The sequence below is a fragment of the Gallinula chloropus genome (assembly GCF_964237585.1).
Source record: "Gallinula chloropus genome assembly, chromosome: 12".
In the NCBI taxonomy this organism is placed as follows: Eukaryota; Metazoa; Chordata; class Aves; order Gruiformes; family Rallidae; genus Gallinula; species Gallinula chloropus.
In genome coordinates this window covers 4891562-4908923 of record NC_140097.1, presented here as the reverse complement: position 1 = coordinate 4908923, position 17362 = coordinate 4891562, and the positions used below count along the sequence as shown (strand labels likewise).

The following is a 17362-nucleotide window of genomic DNA, read 5'->3' as shown; positions in this document are numbered from 1 at the left end:
TTTTTTTTTTTTTTTTTTTTTTTACACACAGATTGGCTGCTCCCCATTCCATACTGGCTATTAAGCCTGTAAAACAGCAGCACTAACATGGGGAGCCACTGAGACAACCGTGGACAAATCATTGGGAGAGCCAGACAGGCCTCTCAACACATTTTAGGGATCGCTCATCCACTTGCACCTCCCTCTTATCCCAGAGTAACCATCCCATGAAGCGAACCACTTAAAACAGAGGCATGGGTCACAATCCAGCCACGGGCAACAGGTTCCCACCTTGCCACTAAGAGAGCTCAGAAAGGGATGGAGCTGGGAGGTTCATCAATTAATAACATGGCCAGTGATAGCGGGGACAGATCATCCACAAAGAGGTCTTCATGCATCTACTCTTGCAAGCAAAGCCAGCAAGATTAAAATGACTAAATTTCCACTGTGGCTATGGACCAATGGACCAGGGTAGCAGTTAGCATCTCCCAAGAGCTTTGCTTCAGAAGTTTATCCAAGCTATTAAGAGTTAGCAAAAACACGTGTACTGATTTTTAGTTATTTTCCCCAATAAAGTGGGAAAATTTTCACTCATGTTTCCAATTTCTGCCTTTTGCTTCAGGACTGTATAGATAAAAAACCCCAGTTCCTTCCAAAAGCTGTCTGAACACACCGAATACCATTGGTGAGGACAAACAGGTCCTTGGGATGTAAATTTTCTGCAGCAAACGTGGAAACGTGCACCACACCTGTACAACACAAACTGACCCTGCTCAGAGCCCAGGACATAAACTGTGAGTAACTCTTCTTCCCAAAATCCTGATGAGCAGCAAATGGCATAAAAATGACATCCCATCAAGAAATCACCATGGGGGTGATCCCTACCATTGGGCACACCAGAACTGACCACCTCGGTACTACTGGAGTCACTTCGGTGTAGAAAACTGATCTGGAAGAACAACCCAAGGTAGGAAGCTATACCAAGCTCAGCGGGACCCCTCGGGTCCAGAATACTTCCTGGATGGTTGTCGCTTAAACCCAGGACAAATGTGTCCCAAGCTGTGTTACCCAAAGCTGCGACCCCTCCAAGGGGTCCGTGTAGCTGTGCAGATGTGTCACAAAAGGCTCGATGTTGAGATATGCCACGCAGGTTAATACAGCCTGAAACACAGCAGCGTGTTGTTTGAATCCAGGCCGGGTACAAAACGCCACAGTGACAGAAAGCATTGAGATTTGACAACCACACGTACCACTCCAGACACCCTTGAAGGCTGGGTGCTCCGCCACACTGACACGTGGCTCGAGCTACAGAGCTGCAACACGACTCCCACAGCGTGACACGATGGAGGACAACTTGCCATGGGCAGAAAGTACCAAGCTACATCAGCAACCTCCATGGCTCCAGCACGGGCACTGCTGCCTCCTGGCACTAAGGGAACGCGCCACGTGCTGCCCTCTGACACCCAGCACTACCTGAGCTCCTCCTGCCATCTTCCCACCTCGCTTCAAACCACGACTTCAAAACTTTTTCAGCTAGACGGGCTCAGCCCAGGATGCAGATTTTCCAATTAGTCTCTGTTTAAACATCTGTTGGTAGACTGCATTTAACATTAGTTATTTGAGCAAAGCGCAATTTGATTAGGCTGCCTGAAACGGAGCCAAAGTCTGCAAAATAATAGCTCAATTAAATTTTGTTTTGCTTTCATTTGTCTTATACTTTCCTGAGTGTGATACAGTTGCATATAATCAAGTAAACTAATTCCTTTCAAAATGAGAGATTTCAGTGCCTTTTCCATCTCCCCTCAAAGTTTATTTAATAATCTATTCCATCTTCTCCATGCTTCATCGAACTTCATTCTGACACAAAGTACATTTCTTTCTTGTGCCTTCAGTCTGCTTTAATTTTCCAGGCTTTCAATGGCTTGAGATTATGCTCCATTAATGTTACACCTCCAATGGATCAGTAATTTATAAAAGGCAGATTACACGTAGCAGGAGAATAAACAAAAAAACCCCCAACATTTCGGCAACGCAACAGCCTTCTCTTTGCACACACCACAAAACGTTTTGCCAACCTGACGACACAGCTGTAAAACTGTCAAGCTCTGAAGCCACATCCAAGCGGCATTTCCAATTGTTTCCCTGGGTTTTAGTTTCTACTTACTCTGTTATGTTGCACTTGTTGCCCTGAAACTTCAATATTAGCTCTGGAGATTTAAACACATGAGGCAAACAGCTGCTCGCCGCTAAAAGAACGCTAGATGAAAATGCCTGCTTCTCTTTCCCTCTTGCCTTCCCCCCCCCCCCGCCTTTCTTTTTAAACAAATTGCTGTAACTCAAGTATTTCTGGCAAAGCTGATGGTTTTAGGGGAAAATTCTGCTCTGTGATCATTGCTGCAGACTCCTTCAGTGTGCAGCGCGCTCGGCCGGCTCACGAGGAACAACCAGAGCTTCCCCACGCTGACTAGAGAATCTGTGCCTGCAGGACTACAGAAAATAAATATTTAAATAAATAAAAAAGTTACAGTAACTTCTCTGCTGTGTAGATATGTATATGATTTAAACGTTAAACATTTAAACATTAACTTCTTTCACACCTCTGTTAAAGGGGAGGAACCCTATGCACTCTTTGAGAGAAGAGATTTCTTTTATCGGAGATTTATGATACATGGTACTTTTTCTTTAGGTTTTTTTTTTTTTTTTTAAACATGTTTGTTGCAAAGTGTGAACACAAAGGGACAAGCTGAAATAGGTATCTGGCAGGCTCTTCCCCATCGCGTGCTGCTGGAAAGCCGCGAGTACTACCACCGGTGTTAGAAACCTGGTGTTTGGATGCAGAAAGGCCAGGGGCTCCTCCAGCACCTGGTCCAGCTTCTGCCCTGCTCTGGGCAGCACCAGCAAAATAGCCCAAAAAATTTAGAGGCAGCTAAAGTCCATAGAAGTTCAAAACGGGATGTGTCCCGTTTAAAATGTAGAGAGCTACTAAATATGACAACCATCTGATGTATGAAAATTATTCACAACCAAAAACAGACAGTCTGGAAATAGCTGGGATGACTTCATTTAGACAGAATTACCCAAATCTGTTTCTAATATACACAGTACACATAATAAATTTTTACAATATGACAAGGAAAACAAACTTAATAAAAGTTCCTGATCTTTTGTTACACAAGCAAGCTATAGCCATGATATGTTTATAATATTTTGCCCATGATATCACAGCTCAGTAACAAAAGCACAGCAACACAAAAGCCAGTTACTAGGTATGACTTCACCTCGCGACTCCCGTAATGACACCGCTCCGCACGTCGCCCCAGCACGCCGCCACCTTCCCTAAACCTACATCCCGTGCTCGGCGAGCACTCGCCATGTCACTTTTGACTAATAGTTCCCTTTTCTCCCTCTCCCAGGCACCCTTTGGCTTGGGAAGCCGCGAATCTCTGCGATGAGGCTTTGGTTTTTTCCAACTACGCCGGGGCTCGGCTGAACGGTAAGAGATTTTTAGCCTGTTTCCTTCACTCCTGGTTATTTGACAAGTGCTTGAAAACCCTGTTATAAACAATCTCTGTAGGAAAACAGATGATGTCTTACGATCACAGAAGGTAATTTTTTCAAGAACCCAACTTTTTGAGCGTTTCCCAGATGCACCGCGTCAATCTTCCCGCGTCTGACTATCTCAGCTGGTTTTCCAGCCCGGGCATTTCGCCAGGCAGGCCGGACTGCCCCTCATTGTCACTTCTGTTCGATGGCACTTGCACCCACTGCTGTTATTCCAGGCTTCAGGAAATTTTCTAACCACTGGACAGGCTCCAGCGCTGCGCACTAATAAGTTGCAGATTGCAGCGCTCTTAAGTGTGCGTGTGTGCACGCGTGTGTCAGATCAGGGCCACGGTTTGTAAGGGATGGGGGGGACTGGGGAGGTGGGGGGAGACTGGGGAGGGAAACAGTAGTTCAAAAATGCTGCCTACTCAAATTGACAGAAAAGTGACCCCTGCACTTCATCAGAAATTCCTGCAGACTGACAAAATAAAGGAGTTTGCTTTTATCACACACAGTAAGACTCATATGGAAAAATGGAAACACTACATCACTCGACCTTAGGTTGCCCCCTTTTCAACCACAGATGAATATTATGTATAAAAACTGTAAATCAATTTGAGATGTATTAAAGCAGATTCTCTCTCTCTTTTTTTTTTTTTCCTGTATTAAAGGTAATACCGATTAATCTCTAGGTTTATTTTGTAATGTCAAGTAAATGAGAAAGACTTAATTTCCGAATCTGAATTTTGTTACTCTTCAGTCTATTTAGCATCTCTGCATGGTCTTCACATAATTTCCTACACTTTGCTGGCACGGGGAAATAACGAGCAAGCATCACTTACCCAACACTGAGTCACAAATATTTGCCTGCATTAACAGCGCATTAAGAGCCATTTCAAACAACTTAAGGAAACTGTGCTAGCCTTTGAACTGTGATTCACTACTATGAGAAATTAAGAAACTTTTCCTCTTGTGAAGGCAAAAAATCAGCCCCTCCTTGTAGTATCATTAGGTCCTTGAGCAGACTTCCCTCTTACGCATCCCTACACAATAGATTTCTTTGCTTAATGAAACCGCTTCTGAAATTTTCCTACACTGGGTACTTTGAAATTTCAATCTTTTCACATCCTTGAACTCTCATCAACATTTTTTTTTTCCCAGACTCTGTCAATAAAATTGATTACTTGCAGTTCTGAACTCTGCTTTGCACGTGGAAATAAAACAATTTGTTTTAAAGCATTTTCCAAAGAAAGCAGAACTTGGCAATCATATAAAAAAAAAAAAAAGGGCAGGAACCAACCAGGCAAACCTTCCCCATGAAAAGCAAAACGACAAAAAAAAAAGGAGAAACCTCTCCAGCAAACAAAAGAGAAGCAGCATCCTGATTGTATCACAGCAGCAGCGGGGCCGAACTCCTGACGTACACATCATCAACCTCACCGTGGTTCTCCTGATTGATATATCTCCCTGTCGGATAGGAACGATCTTTTTCGGATCATTAATATGTTCATTAATTCGTTATCAATTCTAGCTTGCTGTACTTAAACCCGCTCCAAAACCACGGCTCCCGAGTGCCTCGACAGCGCTGGCGCAATCACATACGTAAGGACCCCTGACTACCCAGTTGTTGAGATGCCTCATACCTACAACCGATCTGTTGCTTTTACAAGTTTAATCTTGGCATTAAGGAGCTGATTGTGGAACCATGTCGCTATAACATCTTCAACCCAGCTGTACATCATATAAACCGCTATAGGAGGGGGCAGGCTCCCATCATTCCTAGCAGCAGTGCATACCTTTAACTCCCTAATCTGTAATACTACAAAATACCGCTCTCATTTCTTCCCAAGCACAAGTGGACTACCAGCAAGGGTCCAACAGTGTTATTCCTAATTACCTTTTTTTCACTCTTGATCCTGTGGCGCTCATAATTAGTTACCTGGGGCTGCAATCCAATTTGAAGTGATGACAAGAAAGTGATCCATGAAAAAGTAATAAGTTAAATCCAATTTCAGCCTTCCTCTAATTAAATGCACATGGAACTAATGACTCAAACCCTACCATTTCAGTGATAATGGTAATTAGCGAGGTGGGAGTCACTCTCTTTTTTCAACACTGTAGGTGTAAACCACAAGGTAAAATGGCAGGAGCACTCTTAATTACATGTGTCATTTTGTCAGCAATTTACACATTTCTGACCAGTCAGGAAGGTTTCATCTGTTTTCCCCTTCCCCGAGGTGGGTACCACATGGATGGACCTAGGCACAGCCAGCCACACGGCTCCGTTCACCAACCTGGTCAAAAATCACTCTTTTAAACCCCCCTCCAAAAAACCCCAACCCTCCTCTAAATGTTTCATGTCAACGCAGAAAACCTGCTAGGAAATTATAACTTGGGATGCTCTAATGAGATGCGTGATCCTGGCATCTACTTTCAGTTTGGTCCCTCAGGACTGACTTCTTCACACCAATCCGATTCCAAGCTCCCAAATAACCCGGCCAGAGCCACGCACCAGAATGCCACTGAAGGTCTGCAGCTCTCTGACCTTGGGTGAGTCACTTAGCATCTCTCTGCTGGGGTTTACATCACTATAACATGAGAATAATCAGATTTGCTGACCGTGCCTCAGACTGCCAGCTCTCCCAGTCTATTGGTGTTCTCCTGGAAGCCAGCTTGTTCAGAATCATGTAATTACAGGACAATCATAGGCTGTTTTCAAGAAAAATAACTGCATTTGTCACCTTTCTGCTCAGTCTGAAAAGCTGGAAAAAGTGAATACTAAAGGCTTTAAAAAAATGTAAAAGGGCAGAAAAAGAAAAAAGCCCACAGGTTTCACCGAAAAAAACCCTTAGTAGCAACATTTTCGAGCTGATCAGGTAACTTTGAGGACCTGACTCAGATTTTGTTCTGTTTGGGGGGTGGATGATATCTGTACTTCACTGGCACAGTGCAAGAACTGACTAACACCTATAATTGGGCTGAGGGATGAACACCAAAAGAGCTACGGGTCCTCAGGTAGAAACCAGCAAAACTCAACTTGGCTTTATTAGCAAAGCCAAAAATAAAAATCTGAAAGATTTGAGTGAAATTTTCATAGGTAAACTACTTAAACTCTGCAGAAGTGAAACCTCAATCCAACTAGAGCTGGTTGCAAAACCCCCATTGGCTTGACCGAGGCCAAATTCAGTGCAACATCCACGACTAAGAGTGAGACACAGAGATAATCTTACAAACACAATAAATACCCTTGCACATTTATTTCCTCTCCCAAGTTATGCACAGAGATGTAAATTCTCTACCAGTTGCTAAATTCACCGCTGAGTAAAAAAGGTATACGGTGTGTAAAACCTGAGGCTACATAACCTGACACTTGTGGGCTCCAAATGAAACAGAGAATGCTCTTCCCCTTCCCTTCCCCTTCCCGCATTTATTATGCTGTTGAGCCAATTTCTAATTTCATAAAAACCAACAATAGATGCCCCCAACATCAAGCTACAGTGTTTTTTTTTTAATTTTTTTTTTTTAATTTTCTTTTGCCCTCTTCTGTTTCTCAAGATACTGGAAAGAAATACTAAGATAATATAGCATGCAAATTAAATTCTACAAAAGCCCAGCCAAAAGGCTGCTTTAAAAAGCAGCGGTATGCAAAGGCGAGGACAGCTCTGTCCTCTCAGCCTCCCCCAGTCTCAAGCCGAAAATCTAAACCAAACCCAAATTCTTTTCTTGGCTGTGACTTAAAGGGAAGATTGATTTTCTGTTTTGTCAACCGAAAACAAAAGTTTCCATCTTAGTAATTTCATTATTGCTTCTCCAAACGCACGCAGGTTAACTATCGTGCAACAAATCTCCTTTAATCACATCAAAAAGTCAAGTGGTGGGTTTCAATTGCAAGACACCGACTTGGACGTCCTAAATCTGTTTGCAGTCCGGTATCCAACTTCCAGCTCAATGCAACACACAACATTTACGTCTTTAAAAAAAATTGTATTTTTAGTATTGCCAAAACACACATGCACTTTTACTTTCTCAGGAGAAAATGTGTCTCTTGATTTGTTTCCAATCTGTGTGCTCTTGCCAGCAACTAAAATGCTTGAAGAACCAAAATGAATAATCGTTAAGAGCATCAGCAATTAAAGCTGCACATTTTAATCAATACATCTATTAATACAAAGATATATTTATCTTGGCCAGGGAAAATGTGCACATTTTCAAAATCCTGAGCATACCTGGCCTGTTAAATTATTTGTTTCACAGACCTAAGGAAATCCAATGTCTATGGCAAATATATTATCAAACACCCTTTTAGTCTCTCTTCATTTCCAGTAATTTTTGCGGGGTTGATTTTTTTTAGATATATATTCTTTTCCCAACTGCTGGTTCCTAAATCCATTCCTTAACTTTCAATTTTCTTTTGTTTGTGTCATCAGGCTGTGAAACTGGAGGTCACTGCCAAATATAAAGCGCGGCAGGGTGAGATAGGCTCAAAATGTGAGTCATCGTGTATCTGGAGATTTTTATTTTACTTATTTTCTTTCAGCTATCACCAGAGCACATCTCCACTCCCGCGTCCAACTTCTTTTACACTAAACATCTCAAAATTTGCTAAAAGCAGGTCTCCAGGTAGAGTTACCAAGGTCAGGAGACCCCCAAAGACATTGCTAGAGCCCATTGTCACATGAACGCTATTGAAGGCACCATGCTTGAGAGCAGCGGCGAGATGCTGGGATATATTTAAGTACTGTGGCTATTTGATCGGTGAGTAAAAAAGGAATAGAAGAAATTACCCACAAGGTGATAACAGATTAGCTACATGCTGTATACTAGATTCATTTTCCCCATCTGTTTGCGGCGGTGGGTTTACATGACAAAGCCTGCCGGACAACGTCGTGGTGCAGAGTCTGAGATGGAGTGGGGGGTCTCCCAGCCAGCCCTGTGTGGGATCATGCCAGCCTCCCCTCCCAGGGTGGTCAGGGCCGTGGAGCATCATATTAGGAGAAGCTACACACTGGGTGAATAGCTTCATGTCCCACTTCACATAAACACAGCTCCCCAGCACTTGCGTTGGGAGCATCACACCAGCACCCTCGCCAAGCACCGCACAGAGATGCGGTGCCTGTGCTATTCCTGTTACACACAAAGTCTGTTGGGAAAGATAAAAAGGTAACTGCTAACCACCATGGGCATCCCAATGAAACATCTGGATTTCCCAACAAAGTGCGAAGATGACTCGGTTCGTTATTCAAGCAAACTTTTGAAATCACCAGGCACATCTCCACCACCCTTGACATTTGTTCTACGTCCTGTCAGCAGCGGGTATTGCCTTGTCAGCGCGATGCCATCCGACTTCAGGGGGTGTGGGTGCCTGCGTGGGTGCAGTTTTACTCAAAAATTCTACCCCCAGCGCCACCGTTTCCCTTCAGCAGCAGATCTGTGCAGCAGGGATGCACTCAGGGTCTGTTACATTCAAGAGGACTCCCAGTATGGTTAAGACTGCAAAAGCACCGGGAGTGAGGAGAGGGGGGGAAATAGGGAAGAAGGGAAAAAAAAAAAGAAGACTGGGCAGTCATTTGAATCAGTGAGTGACAGGCTGGGCCAGCTCTCTGTATACATTAATAAATTAGAATTTTAATTGTGTCTCTGACTGCAGGAGCTGCTCCAGTACTTTAATACGCACCAACAATTGGCTATGTTATGGAATCCGCGATGTGGCCTTCACTGTTGACCTCTGCAACACAATTCCCAGTCTGACTACGGAAACTGTTTGGTTTGATCCTTTCAACTTATTTGAATCCTGACAAATAAGCTCACAGCTGAAAGGTCAACACAGTCATATTTCATCCTCTGGAGCTATTCTTAAGACATCTGCACAACAAAGCACTTCTTTTAGTACCTGACACTGGACCTAGCCAGCACAATCTCTCATTAAAAATGTCCCCAGTGGAAGAGTCTATAAAAAGGCATATGGATCAGCTATGGATTTACCAAATAAAATATTTTTGAAAGCATTAATGTAACGCTTTGGATTACGGTGCTCTACGCTGCCAATAAAACGTATATTTGCCCAATGACAAAATGTTTCATACTTTCCAAAAGAATAATAGCTCGGCTATAAAGTGCGAGGTGTTGTCCAGCAGCCCGCGCGCGGGGGTGGGAGCCAGGAACTCATGAATCTTAATCCTACCTCTAAACCCAATTCCCTCTGTGATCCTAAGCAAGTCACTTAACCTGCTTCCCTCAGTTTCCCAGTCCAGAACTGGGATAATGCTACTTACTTATCAGACTTTCCTTCTGGGGATGTTTTGGAGATTAGTATTTGCGAAATGCTTTGAAGATGAAATCACTACATGAAGGCTAGAAGTTGTCCACACTGGGCCAAGGGCTGCAGCTAACAGCTATTCCTTGCTCAGGCAAAACTCCCCTTGAAGTCACCATCAGCTTTATTTAGGTAAGAACCGCAAGATCAAGCCCTCCTGCTTTACCATCAAGGCCTTTAGTGATGTTGGCTTTATCTCCCATATTCTACTACATATTTAAAGAGTCTAGGATCCGGATTTTTTTGGAGGAAAATAATCTGAGGCACATATAAAAGGCAAGAGAAGCAGCGATGCTGTCAGGGAACTCATGGTGATAGTATATCAAACTAAAAAAAAAAAAATTAGAAAGAGCAAAACAGACATGAGTTTGACAACGTGCTATGACAACAAGCGGGGAAAAAGGAAAAAAAAAACCAGTCAAGAATTTGGGGCTACAGAGGCTGAAGCATCAGATAGAGAAGAGCGAGATAAGATAAATGTCCCAACTACAGGGCTTTGTGTGACTGTAGCTGAACTGCTGTATGTGGTAACTTGTTATCAAAAATACAGTGACACGCTGCAATTGCGAAGCGAGGAGTAATAAAAGCAATAACCAGCTGCAAACCAGCAAAGCGGTCAAGGGTCTACAAGTGCCGGTTTACGAAATACATAAAGAACTAGATACATATAATTTGCCAAAACTGGCAAGTACATGTTAGTATCTCAGATGTTTGAGGAGTGTGAACACGAGGCGAGGCAAGGGACTGACTCAGTATTTATACAAGCGGTATTACTTGGAGCAAGAGGATGGAATTAAAGTGGAAAGTTCCTGAGCGTGTGCTTTGTTATGTAAAACCATCCGAAGGAAAATAATAGTAGTCCCACCACCACTTGGGATTTCTAACACTAGAACAGCAAAAAAAAAAAAAAAAAATTAAAAAAATAAAAAAGGAAAATGTGATACATGACCTAATGGGTCTTTCTTGTCTTTAACTCCTGTGATTTATCCCCAAGACTAGCAGAACGCACTCCAAAGCCGCCTATGTGTGCATACATCTTCTGTTTGGGAATGCTGTATTGGTTTTAGCTTTCTGAATTCATAACAGCACAAAGCCTGATAATATTTAGATTTTATTTCTGAAGATGTCCATAAATCAGCAGACAATAAAAGGCGGGGGGGGAAAAAGCACACTGATGATATGATATCCTGGTATTTCCCAATATCCTTGACACGGCAAATCAACGGTTTGAGTGAACGCAGACTACAAACGGAACGGCAATCAAACAGAAATGTTAATGCAAATCTCCTATGCACACTGACACCGTAACAAAAGCTATTCCATTTTGTCATGATCCAACCCTACAAGATGCTAATAAAAGTACATGCTCAAGATTTGTAAATACGCCGTGGGGGGATTTTCAAGAGCACCGAGCACAGTTCCTCATGCCACTTACATCAGCCACAGCTCCTTCTGTGGCCTTCACCAGGAGGTAGCTCCTGAAGATCCCATCCCAATACCTGTTAGATGTATTTACTCAGCTTTTACAAGCCCCATCCCCTCATAGAGGCACACAGGCTCCCCCTTACCTGAAGAGCTGGCTGCTTGTCATTCCTCTTCGGAGACTTTAATCCACTAACTTGTTGCTGCTGCTGCTGTTGCTGCTGCTGTTGCTGCTGCTGTTGCAGTAGAAGCTGCCGTGCCACCTGGAGAGCCTGCGGGCAAAGAGGATTGAAAATTGAGTTTACAGCAGACAGGGTGCAGGAGCTACATGCACAGCACAGGGTGCCCCCTTGGTCATGGGGCACTGTTCCACTTCTGAACCACCTCCACCAAGAAAAGCAGTGCCTTCTGCAAAAAGAAACCAACCCAAACCGCAACACAGCTCTTGCATGCAATGGGATGACATCCCACCACTGGATTGCCCTTTTTGAGGAGTGTGAACATGGAGGGAACCCTGAGTAACTGCAGAAATCCCAGCAGTGAGCACCATGCTGCTGTTCCTATCCCCTGCCTGGAGCAGCTTGTACCCCTTCCTTGCTACCAGGCAGGCTCACGTGCCAGAGGCTTTCCTGCTCCTCTTTTTCCAGTGGGTCAGGTCTGGTTTACAGAAGAGGGCAGTCGTATATCACTGTCTGCTCTCCTGAGCACTGGAGAAAGTCAGGGAAGTTTCTGGAAGGCTACGGTGGGAGGAAGAGGAGAGCCAGCAGCAGGCAGAGCCGTGCCGAGTCTCGGAGGTACGGTGCTACAGGCTGAGAAAGCTGTGAGGAGCTGGAGTTAATTCAACCCAAAAGCAGGGATAGCATCTCACCCCTCCACCCCACAGCCACTAAGACCAGCAGCAGGGACTGGGATGGGAGCAGGCAGAGCAGTAAAGGAACAGTGTGGCTTCGTGGGGTGGAGGGGCGATCACAAAAGCATGAGCAGAGCATCACATGGAGGTGGATTATCACAAGACTTTGTGCATAGCAAAGGAAAAGCATCCCTGGGCACTACAGCCAGCTGCACCATGAGGCCCATCTCCTCATCAGGTGGGGAGAAACAAGCGAGAGGAGATGAAATGCAGGGGAAAGCAGCACAAGGAGCGAGTCTCTGCCCTGGCTCCCTCCTGCTCCCCCAGCCAGAGGACCACGAGGAAGATGCTGATCCCTGCAAGATGGGCTGTGGCACAGCTGAGGCTCCCCTGGCAAGACCTAGCCTGCTGCTCCCAGAGGATTCACCAGCACCGGACTCAGGCTTTCTTGGTCTCCTTGGAGATGTTCAGTACATGTGTAGGTGGAAAAGTGGGAAGGCTGAAGACTTCATTAATGTAAAACAAGAAAAATAGTCCCTTTGCAAGATGCCTACACGGAAGGAGGGAAAGAGCCTTCCCCACTCCTACTGTGTATGCTCTCTGAGTGACTTAATTAATACTTATTTAATTAAGGACTCAGATACGCTTCGGGTTTCACTTGCTCCTCCAAGTTGCAAAGTGTTTCATCTCAGCGCAGAACTGCCGGGAAAGGTTTGACACCAAGGGCTGCACACTCGGATCCGCCACCCCCCACTAAAACCTTGTTCTTTTATGGCCCAGACCCATCTTTTTGCTTTCAAAAGGACATCAGGCAGCTTGGGGGGCTGAAGAACCACCTCAGCCAGCAGGCCAGAGCACTTGGGGAGGAGAGACCTCACTGCACTCCAGCCACAAGCCCTCCTGGTCTCCACTGGGTCAGAAAAACTCTTTTGCCAGCAGAGCTTGTTGCAATAAAGGCAAAATCAGATTCTGCATTTCAAGCTGGCCGGAGCTTGGTGCACCCAAAGCATCTCTAAAACTGCAAGGAACTGCTCAGCACAACACCAGGGCAGGTGAGCATCTGTGCTCCCACGCACACAACTATCCCGCCGTCAGCTCAGCATCAAGAACCAGGAGACCCTAACAGCCTACCAATTAATGCCCTGCAACAAAGGAAACCTTTATGCAGGAAGTGCTAAGTATGGTTAAAAAAAAAAATGTTATTTTTATTGAATTAGCTTATTTAGCTGCTAAAGCATCTTCAAGGGTGGGCAGAGGTAGCAGAAATAAAACCTACAAGACTTAAGGGGATGGGCAACAAATACTCACCTACTTAACAGGGGTGTTGTATGGCTTATTTAATTAATGAATACTTGTAAAGCACTCTGAGTTGCTCAGACAAGAAGCGCTATACAGTACAAGCGTAACATATTATTATATATTATTAAGACTGGCTCTGCAGAAGAATAATTCCAGGTAAATGTGCAATCAAATGATCATTTTAGTTCCCAGTAATTAGATTCAATAGGCCAAAAAAAACACAGAAGCCTTTCTTTAATCATACGCTAAACAATCAGAACATCCCTAACCTTTCAAGCTACAGCCTTTTTGAATAAAACATCATCAACTTATAGATATTATTCCAAGAAGAACCAGTCACCATATGTGTTGTCTTTTTGAAATACAGTTGCTATAGCAGACCCTGCATGCATTTCATGTGATATGATCATATTCTATCCGTTCTGGCAGCTGAGAGGTTGCACAACTAAAATTGGCTGCCAGAAATTTTTGAAGATTCCCAGAACAAGTAGCCGTGCAAGAAATGCCTGCTTTCCTCTTGGGCTGGCCACGAAGCTCTGTGCAGCTCGGTGGGGTGGCCACTGCCACCGTGAGCCCTTACCAGGGCTGGTCCCACACCGATGAAGACCCCTGCCCTCAGGGCCCGGCTCATAATGGCAAGGTTTAGATGGAGCACAGATAGGGCTCTGTCCCACCTGCATGGCACCCACATCCCCGCACGCCCACCCTCATGCAGGGTCTCCACCTGAGGTGACATCTACACTTCTCTGCTTGGTGTCCGACTGGTGCTTGCCCTGGCCCTAAGACCTGGTGGGACCAGTGATGGTGAGAGGGAGGAACCGGCAGGGGGAGGGGGGAAGGGATTAAAAGAGAATGATGGTAACAAACGAGTTGACTGGGGGGAGCATCGGGGATACCAGGAGCCAAGATGGACAGGAACAGCAATGGGAGAAACAGAGAGGGGCGAGCTGACAGCTTGGAGGATTGCAGCTTGAAATGGCGGATCCCATGTCTCTTCTCTCAAGATCTCACTCTTCCACTTATAAATAACCAAGAGCAATGCAAGCTAAGCATCAGATGAGCTTGGGTTTAAGATGTGAAAGGTTGTTTACAGCTCAGATATGGTTCTTACTTAACATCTCCATCAAGTAGTTACTGCGCCCTTGGTGGTATGGTGAGCCCAGGGATCCAAGCCCCTTTTTGCCTTCCTCCCTCACCCTTCCTCCCTCCTGCCTCAGACCTAGCACCACTCCTGCCATTTCAAAGTGTCACCTGTAGTCCTTATACTTCTCCACAACGCGATGTGGAGAAGAAGGATGGCTAGCTCAGTACAGGAAGCAGCAGCCCTCTTTCCTCTCACAAGCAAAACATTTCAAGCTCATTTGGAGTGCTTTCGTGAAATTAATTTGCTGATGTCGGCTCAGGCCCGGTGGACACCTGCCCTCATTACATCAGCACATCCCATTTAATCCAAGACGACAAGCATCGCACCTCTACCTCCTGCTCTGGCTCCACGCAGCAACTGCTCCAGCATGGAGCCCATCACCAGGTACTGGCGTGGGAGCCCTGCCGAGGCTGCCAATGCTGCTCAGCGCTCCAGCGAGGATAGACAGGGAAATTAATTTGGGAGTGAAGTCAGTCCCACAACCTTCATCAGCACGGAGATTCACAAGCAGGCCTGTACATTAATAAAGCTTCCTGTGGGAGTAGATGTTGCCTTTGATTTGCATGTGAATTCAATGCTAGTGAGAAGTGCCAGACTGTCAGACATGGAGACCAAAGTCTCTTATCTTTCCAAAAGCTTCTGTAGCAGTTTCCCCACATTTCCTTAATCATCTGCCTTGTCCTCAACTTACTGAACAGGCAGTAGAGAGTAAAGCTGGACTCGGTTCAACTCCTGCTGCTGCCAAGTCCTGAAACAAGGGTGCCAGGACTGTTTACTGCTAGCCAACAGCTCTGCTAACGTGGCCCTCTCCTCACGAGCGGGTGCTCTGACATCTCCAAGCTCTTTTCACACGTTTCTCCCCACCGCCACAGTTACATCCCAAATCTCCACCACGTGCTTGTAATTCTGCAAGTGAACAATTGCTGGGGACTGTGATAAACGAGGTCATGTTGGTGGATCTGGGCAGCTGAGTTCTCCTTCCTGGGGCCAGCAGGTAGAGATGTCAAGAGCTCTCAAAACCATAGAGATGCTTCAGATACCTGGGACCATGACTGCCATCAGCCACGTTACATGCTGGCCATCTGCGCTGCTCAAAGAGCCTGCAAACCTGGTCATGGCTGTGTGGGACAACCAGACCCAGATGCCAACCCTGGCCTCCAGCAGTTAATCACACAGCATCCGCAACTGTCCTTCTCTCTGCACAGGAACACGAATAGGAGATGGTCCCACCTACTGAAGGAAGAGGAAGTCAAGCAGCACCTAGCAAGTGCATCTTCTGAGTGCCATGTGTTTTGGTCATGATCACAGGCATTTGAAAGGATGACAGCAGGAAAGGGCTCACTACCAACCAAGTCATCTTGATTCTGCTCTATACCTAAATGCAAGATACAGTAAAAGAACTCCGGAGGTATTTTCTTATCCATCAGGAAATCACCTGGAGATAAGGAGATTTTTCTGGTGTAAAACAGAGACCAGTAAAAAGGCAGCTGAAATGCTGCACCTTGAAGACACTGCACAAACTTGGGAGGATATTTGGAAGCACACATTAGGTGACATCTAACCCAGGAAAGATTTTAACAGCACATTCACTGGGAGATCAAACCCATTTCATTCAAAGACACTACGAAGTAAGTGGGAAGCCCCACCAAAAACCCCTCTTCCTCTGCCGATGAAGCAGCAACCGTTTAACATTTCCCAACCAGTTAAGCACTTAGCTGGGGGGGGAGGAAGCACACATGGGAGATGACCAAGACCATTTTATTGCAAGACAGACAGAACGTGACTTGTTTGCCCAGCTGTTGTTTGCCCAGAACATCCGGCACTGTTATCACCCGAGTTTCTGGTGTAATTTGACGTTTTCACGCAAGAGGCTCAAACTTTCAGTTTTACCATCCTCTTCGGGCAAGTTCTGCTCCCAGGGTAGAATCAGAGCCCTGCCTCTGACTTCGCGTGGCTAGAAACTCCTGATTCGGGAAGGGGGCTGAGGAAGGGAAATATACTGGAAAAAGAGGGTAGAACTTTAAAAATAGAAATGCTGCTTAAATGCCATAGCCTTGCTTACAGTATTAGTACGTAAGGAAAACAGTAACAGGATCCAGTCCTATTGAGCCTCTTGCTAACTTGTTCCACCGCTGCAGCCAGTACAAGGCAGCAGCAACTCTCCGACTGTTTTTCCATCATCAGCTTATTTCTACTGAAGGAAAAGAGCTCAAGCTCCTCCCTTCCCATCTGCTCTAACTGATATTAATATCAATCAGCTATTAATGAAATATGAAGACCTACAGCTATCGTGGGCCTGACTCTGATGCCAGAAGCAGCTTGTTTCCACACCTGAAGTTTAGAAGGCATGGAGGACCGACCCAGGGAACTGCAGAACATATGGAAAGGTAGGTATGTACATTGGAAGGTGAGGAGATGAGCAACAGACACAAGGATGCAAAAGGAACCAGCATCCCATCTGAATGCCTATTCCCAGGGCAGCTGTGTAGTAATCGTTTGCCTCTGAAATGCAGAGGCACACACATGGAAGTTGCAAGAAGGGCACAAAAGAAAATCCCATGTGCTTTTACAGATTCCTAAGGATTTCGGGCCTTTCCAGGTGGACAAAGCTGCCCATCAGGAAAGCAAACTTGAGAAAGGAGGAAGGAAGCGTTCCCAGAAACCAGAGATGGTCCCACGGCCATCTGAAGTGTCCAAGCAGTAAATCTGGAAAGCTAGTCCCCAGCCAACATCATAATCTGTCCGTTATTTCAGTTACGGTCATTAAAAAGGAAAACACAACACAACAAGCAGAGAAGAGATGAGACAGAAG

General features: G+C 45.2%; 1 protein-coding gene across 1 annotated transcript in view; it reads right to left on the bottom strand.

Annotated features, from left to right (window-relative positions):
- FOXP1 (forkhead box P1) overlaps nt 1-17362 on the bottom strand; it is a gene marked incomplete at its 3' end in the record, with an annotated part of 338169 nt that overhangs the window by 98721 nt on the left and 222086 nt on the right. Inside the window, exon 4 of the mRNA XM_084269605.1 lies at nt 11404-11529. Coding sequence (XP_084125731.1) covers nt 11404-11529 — 126 coding nt within the window. The remainder of the gene's footprint in view (nt 1-11403; nt 11530-17362) is intronic.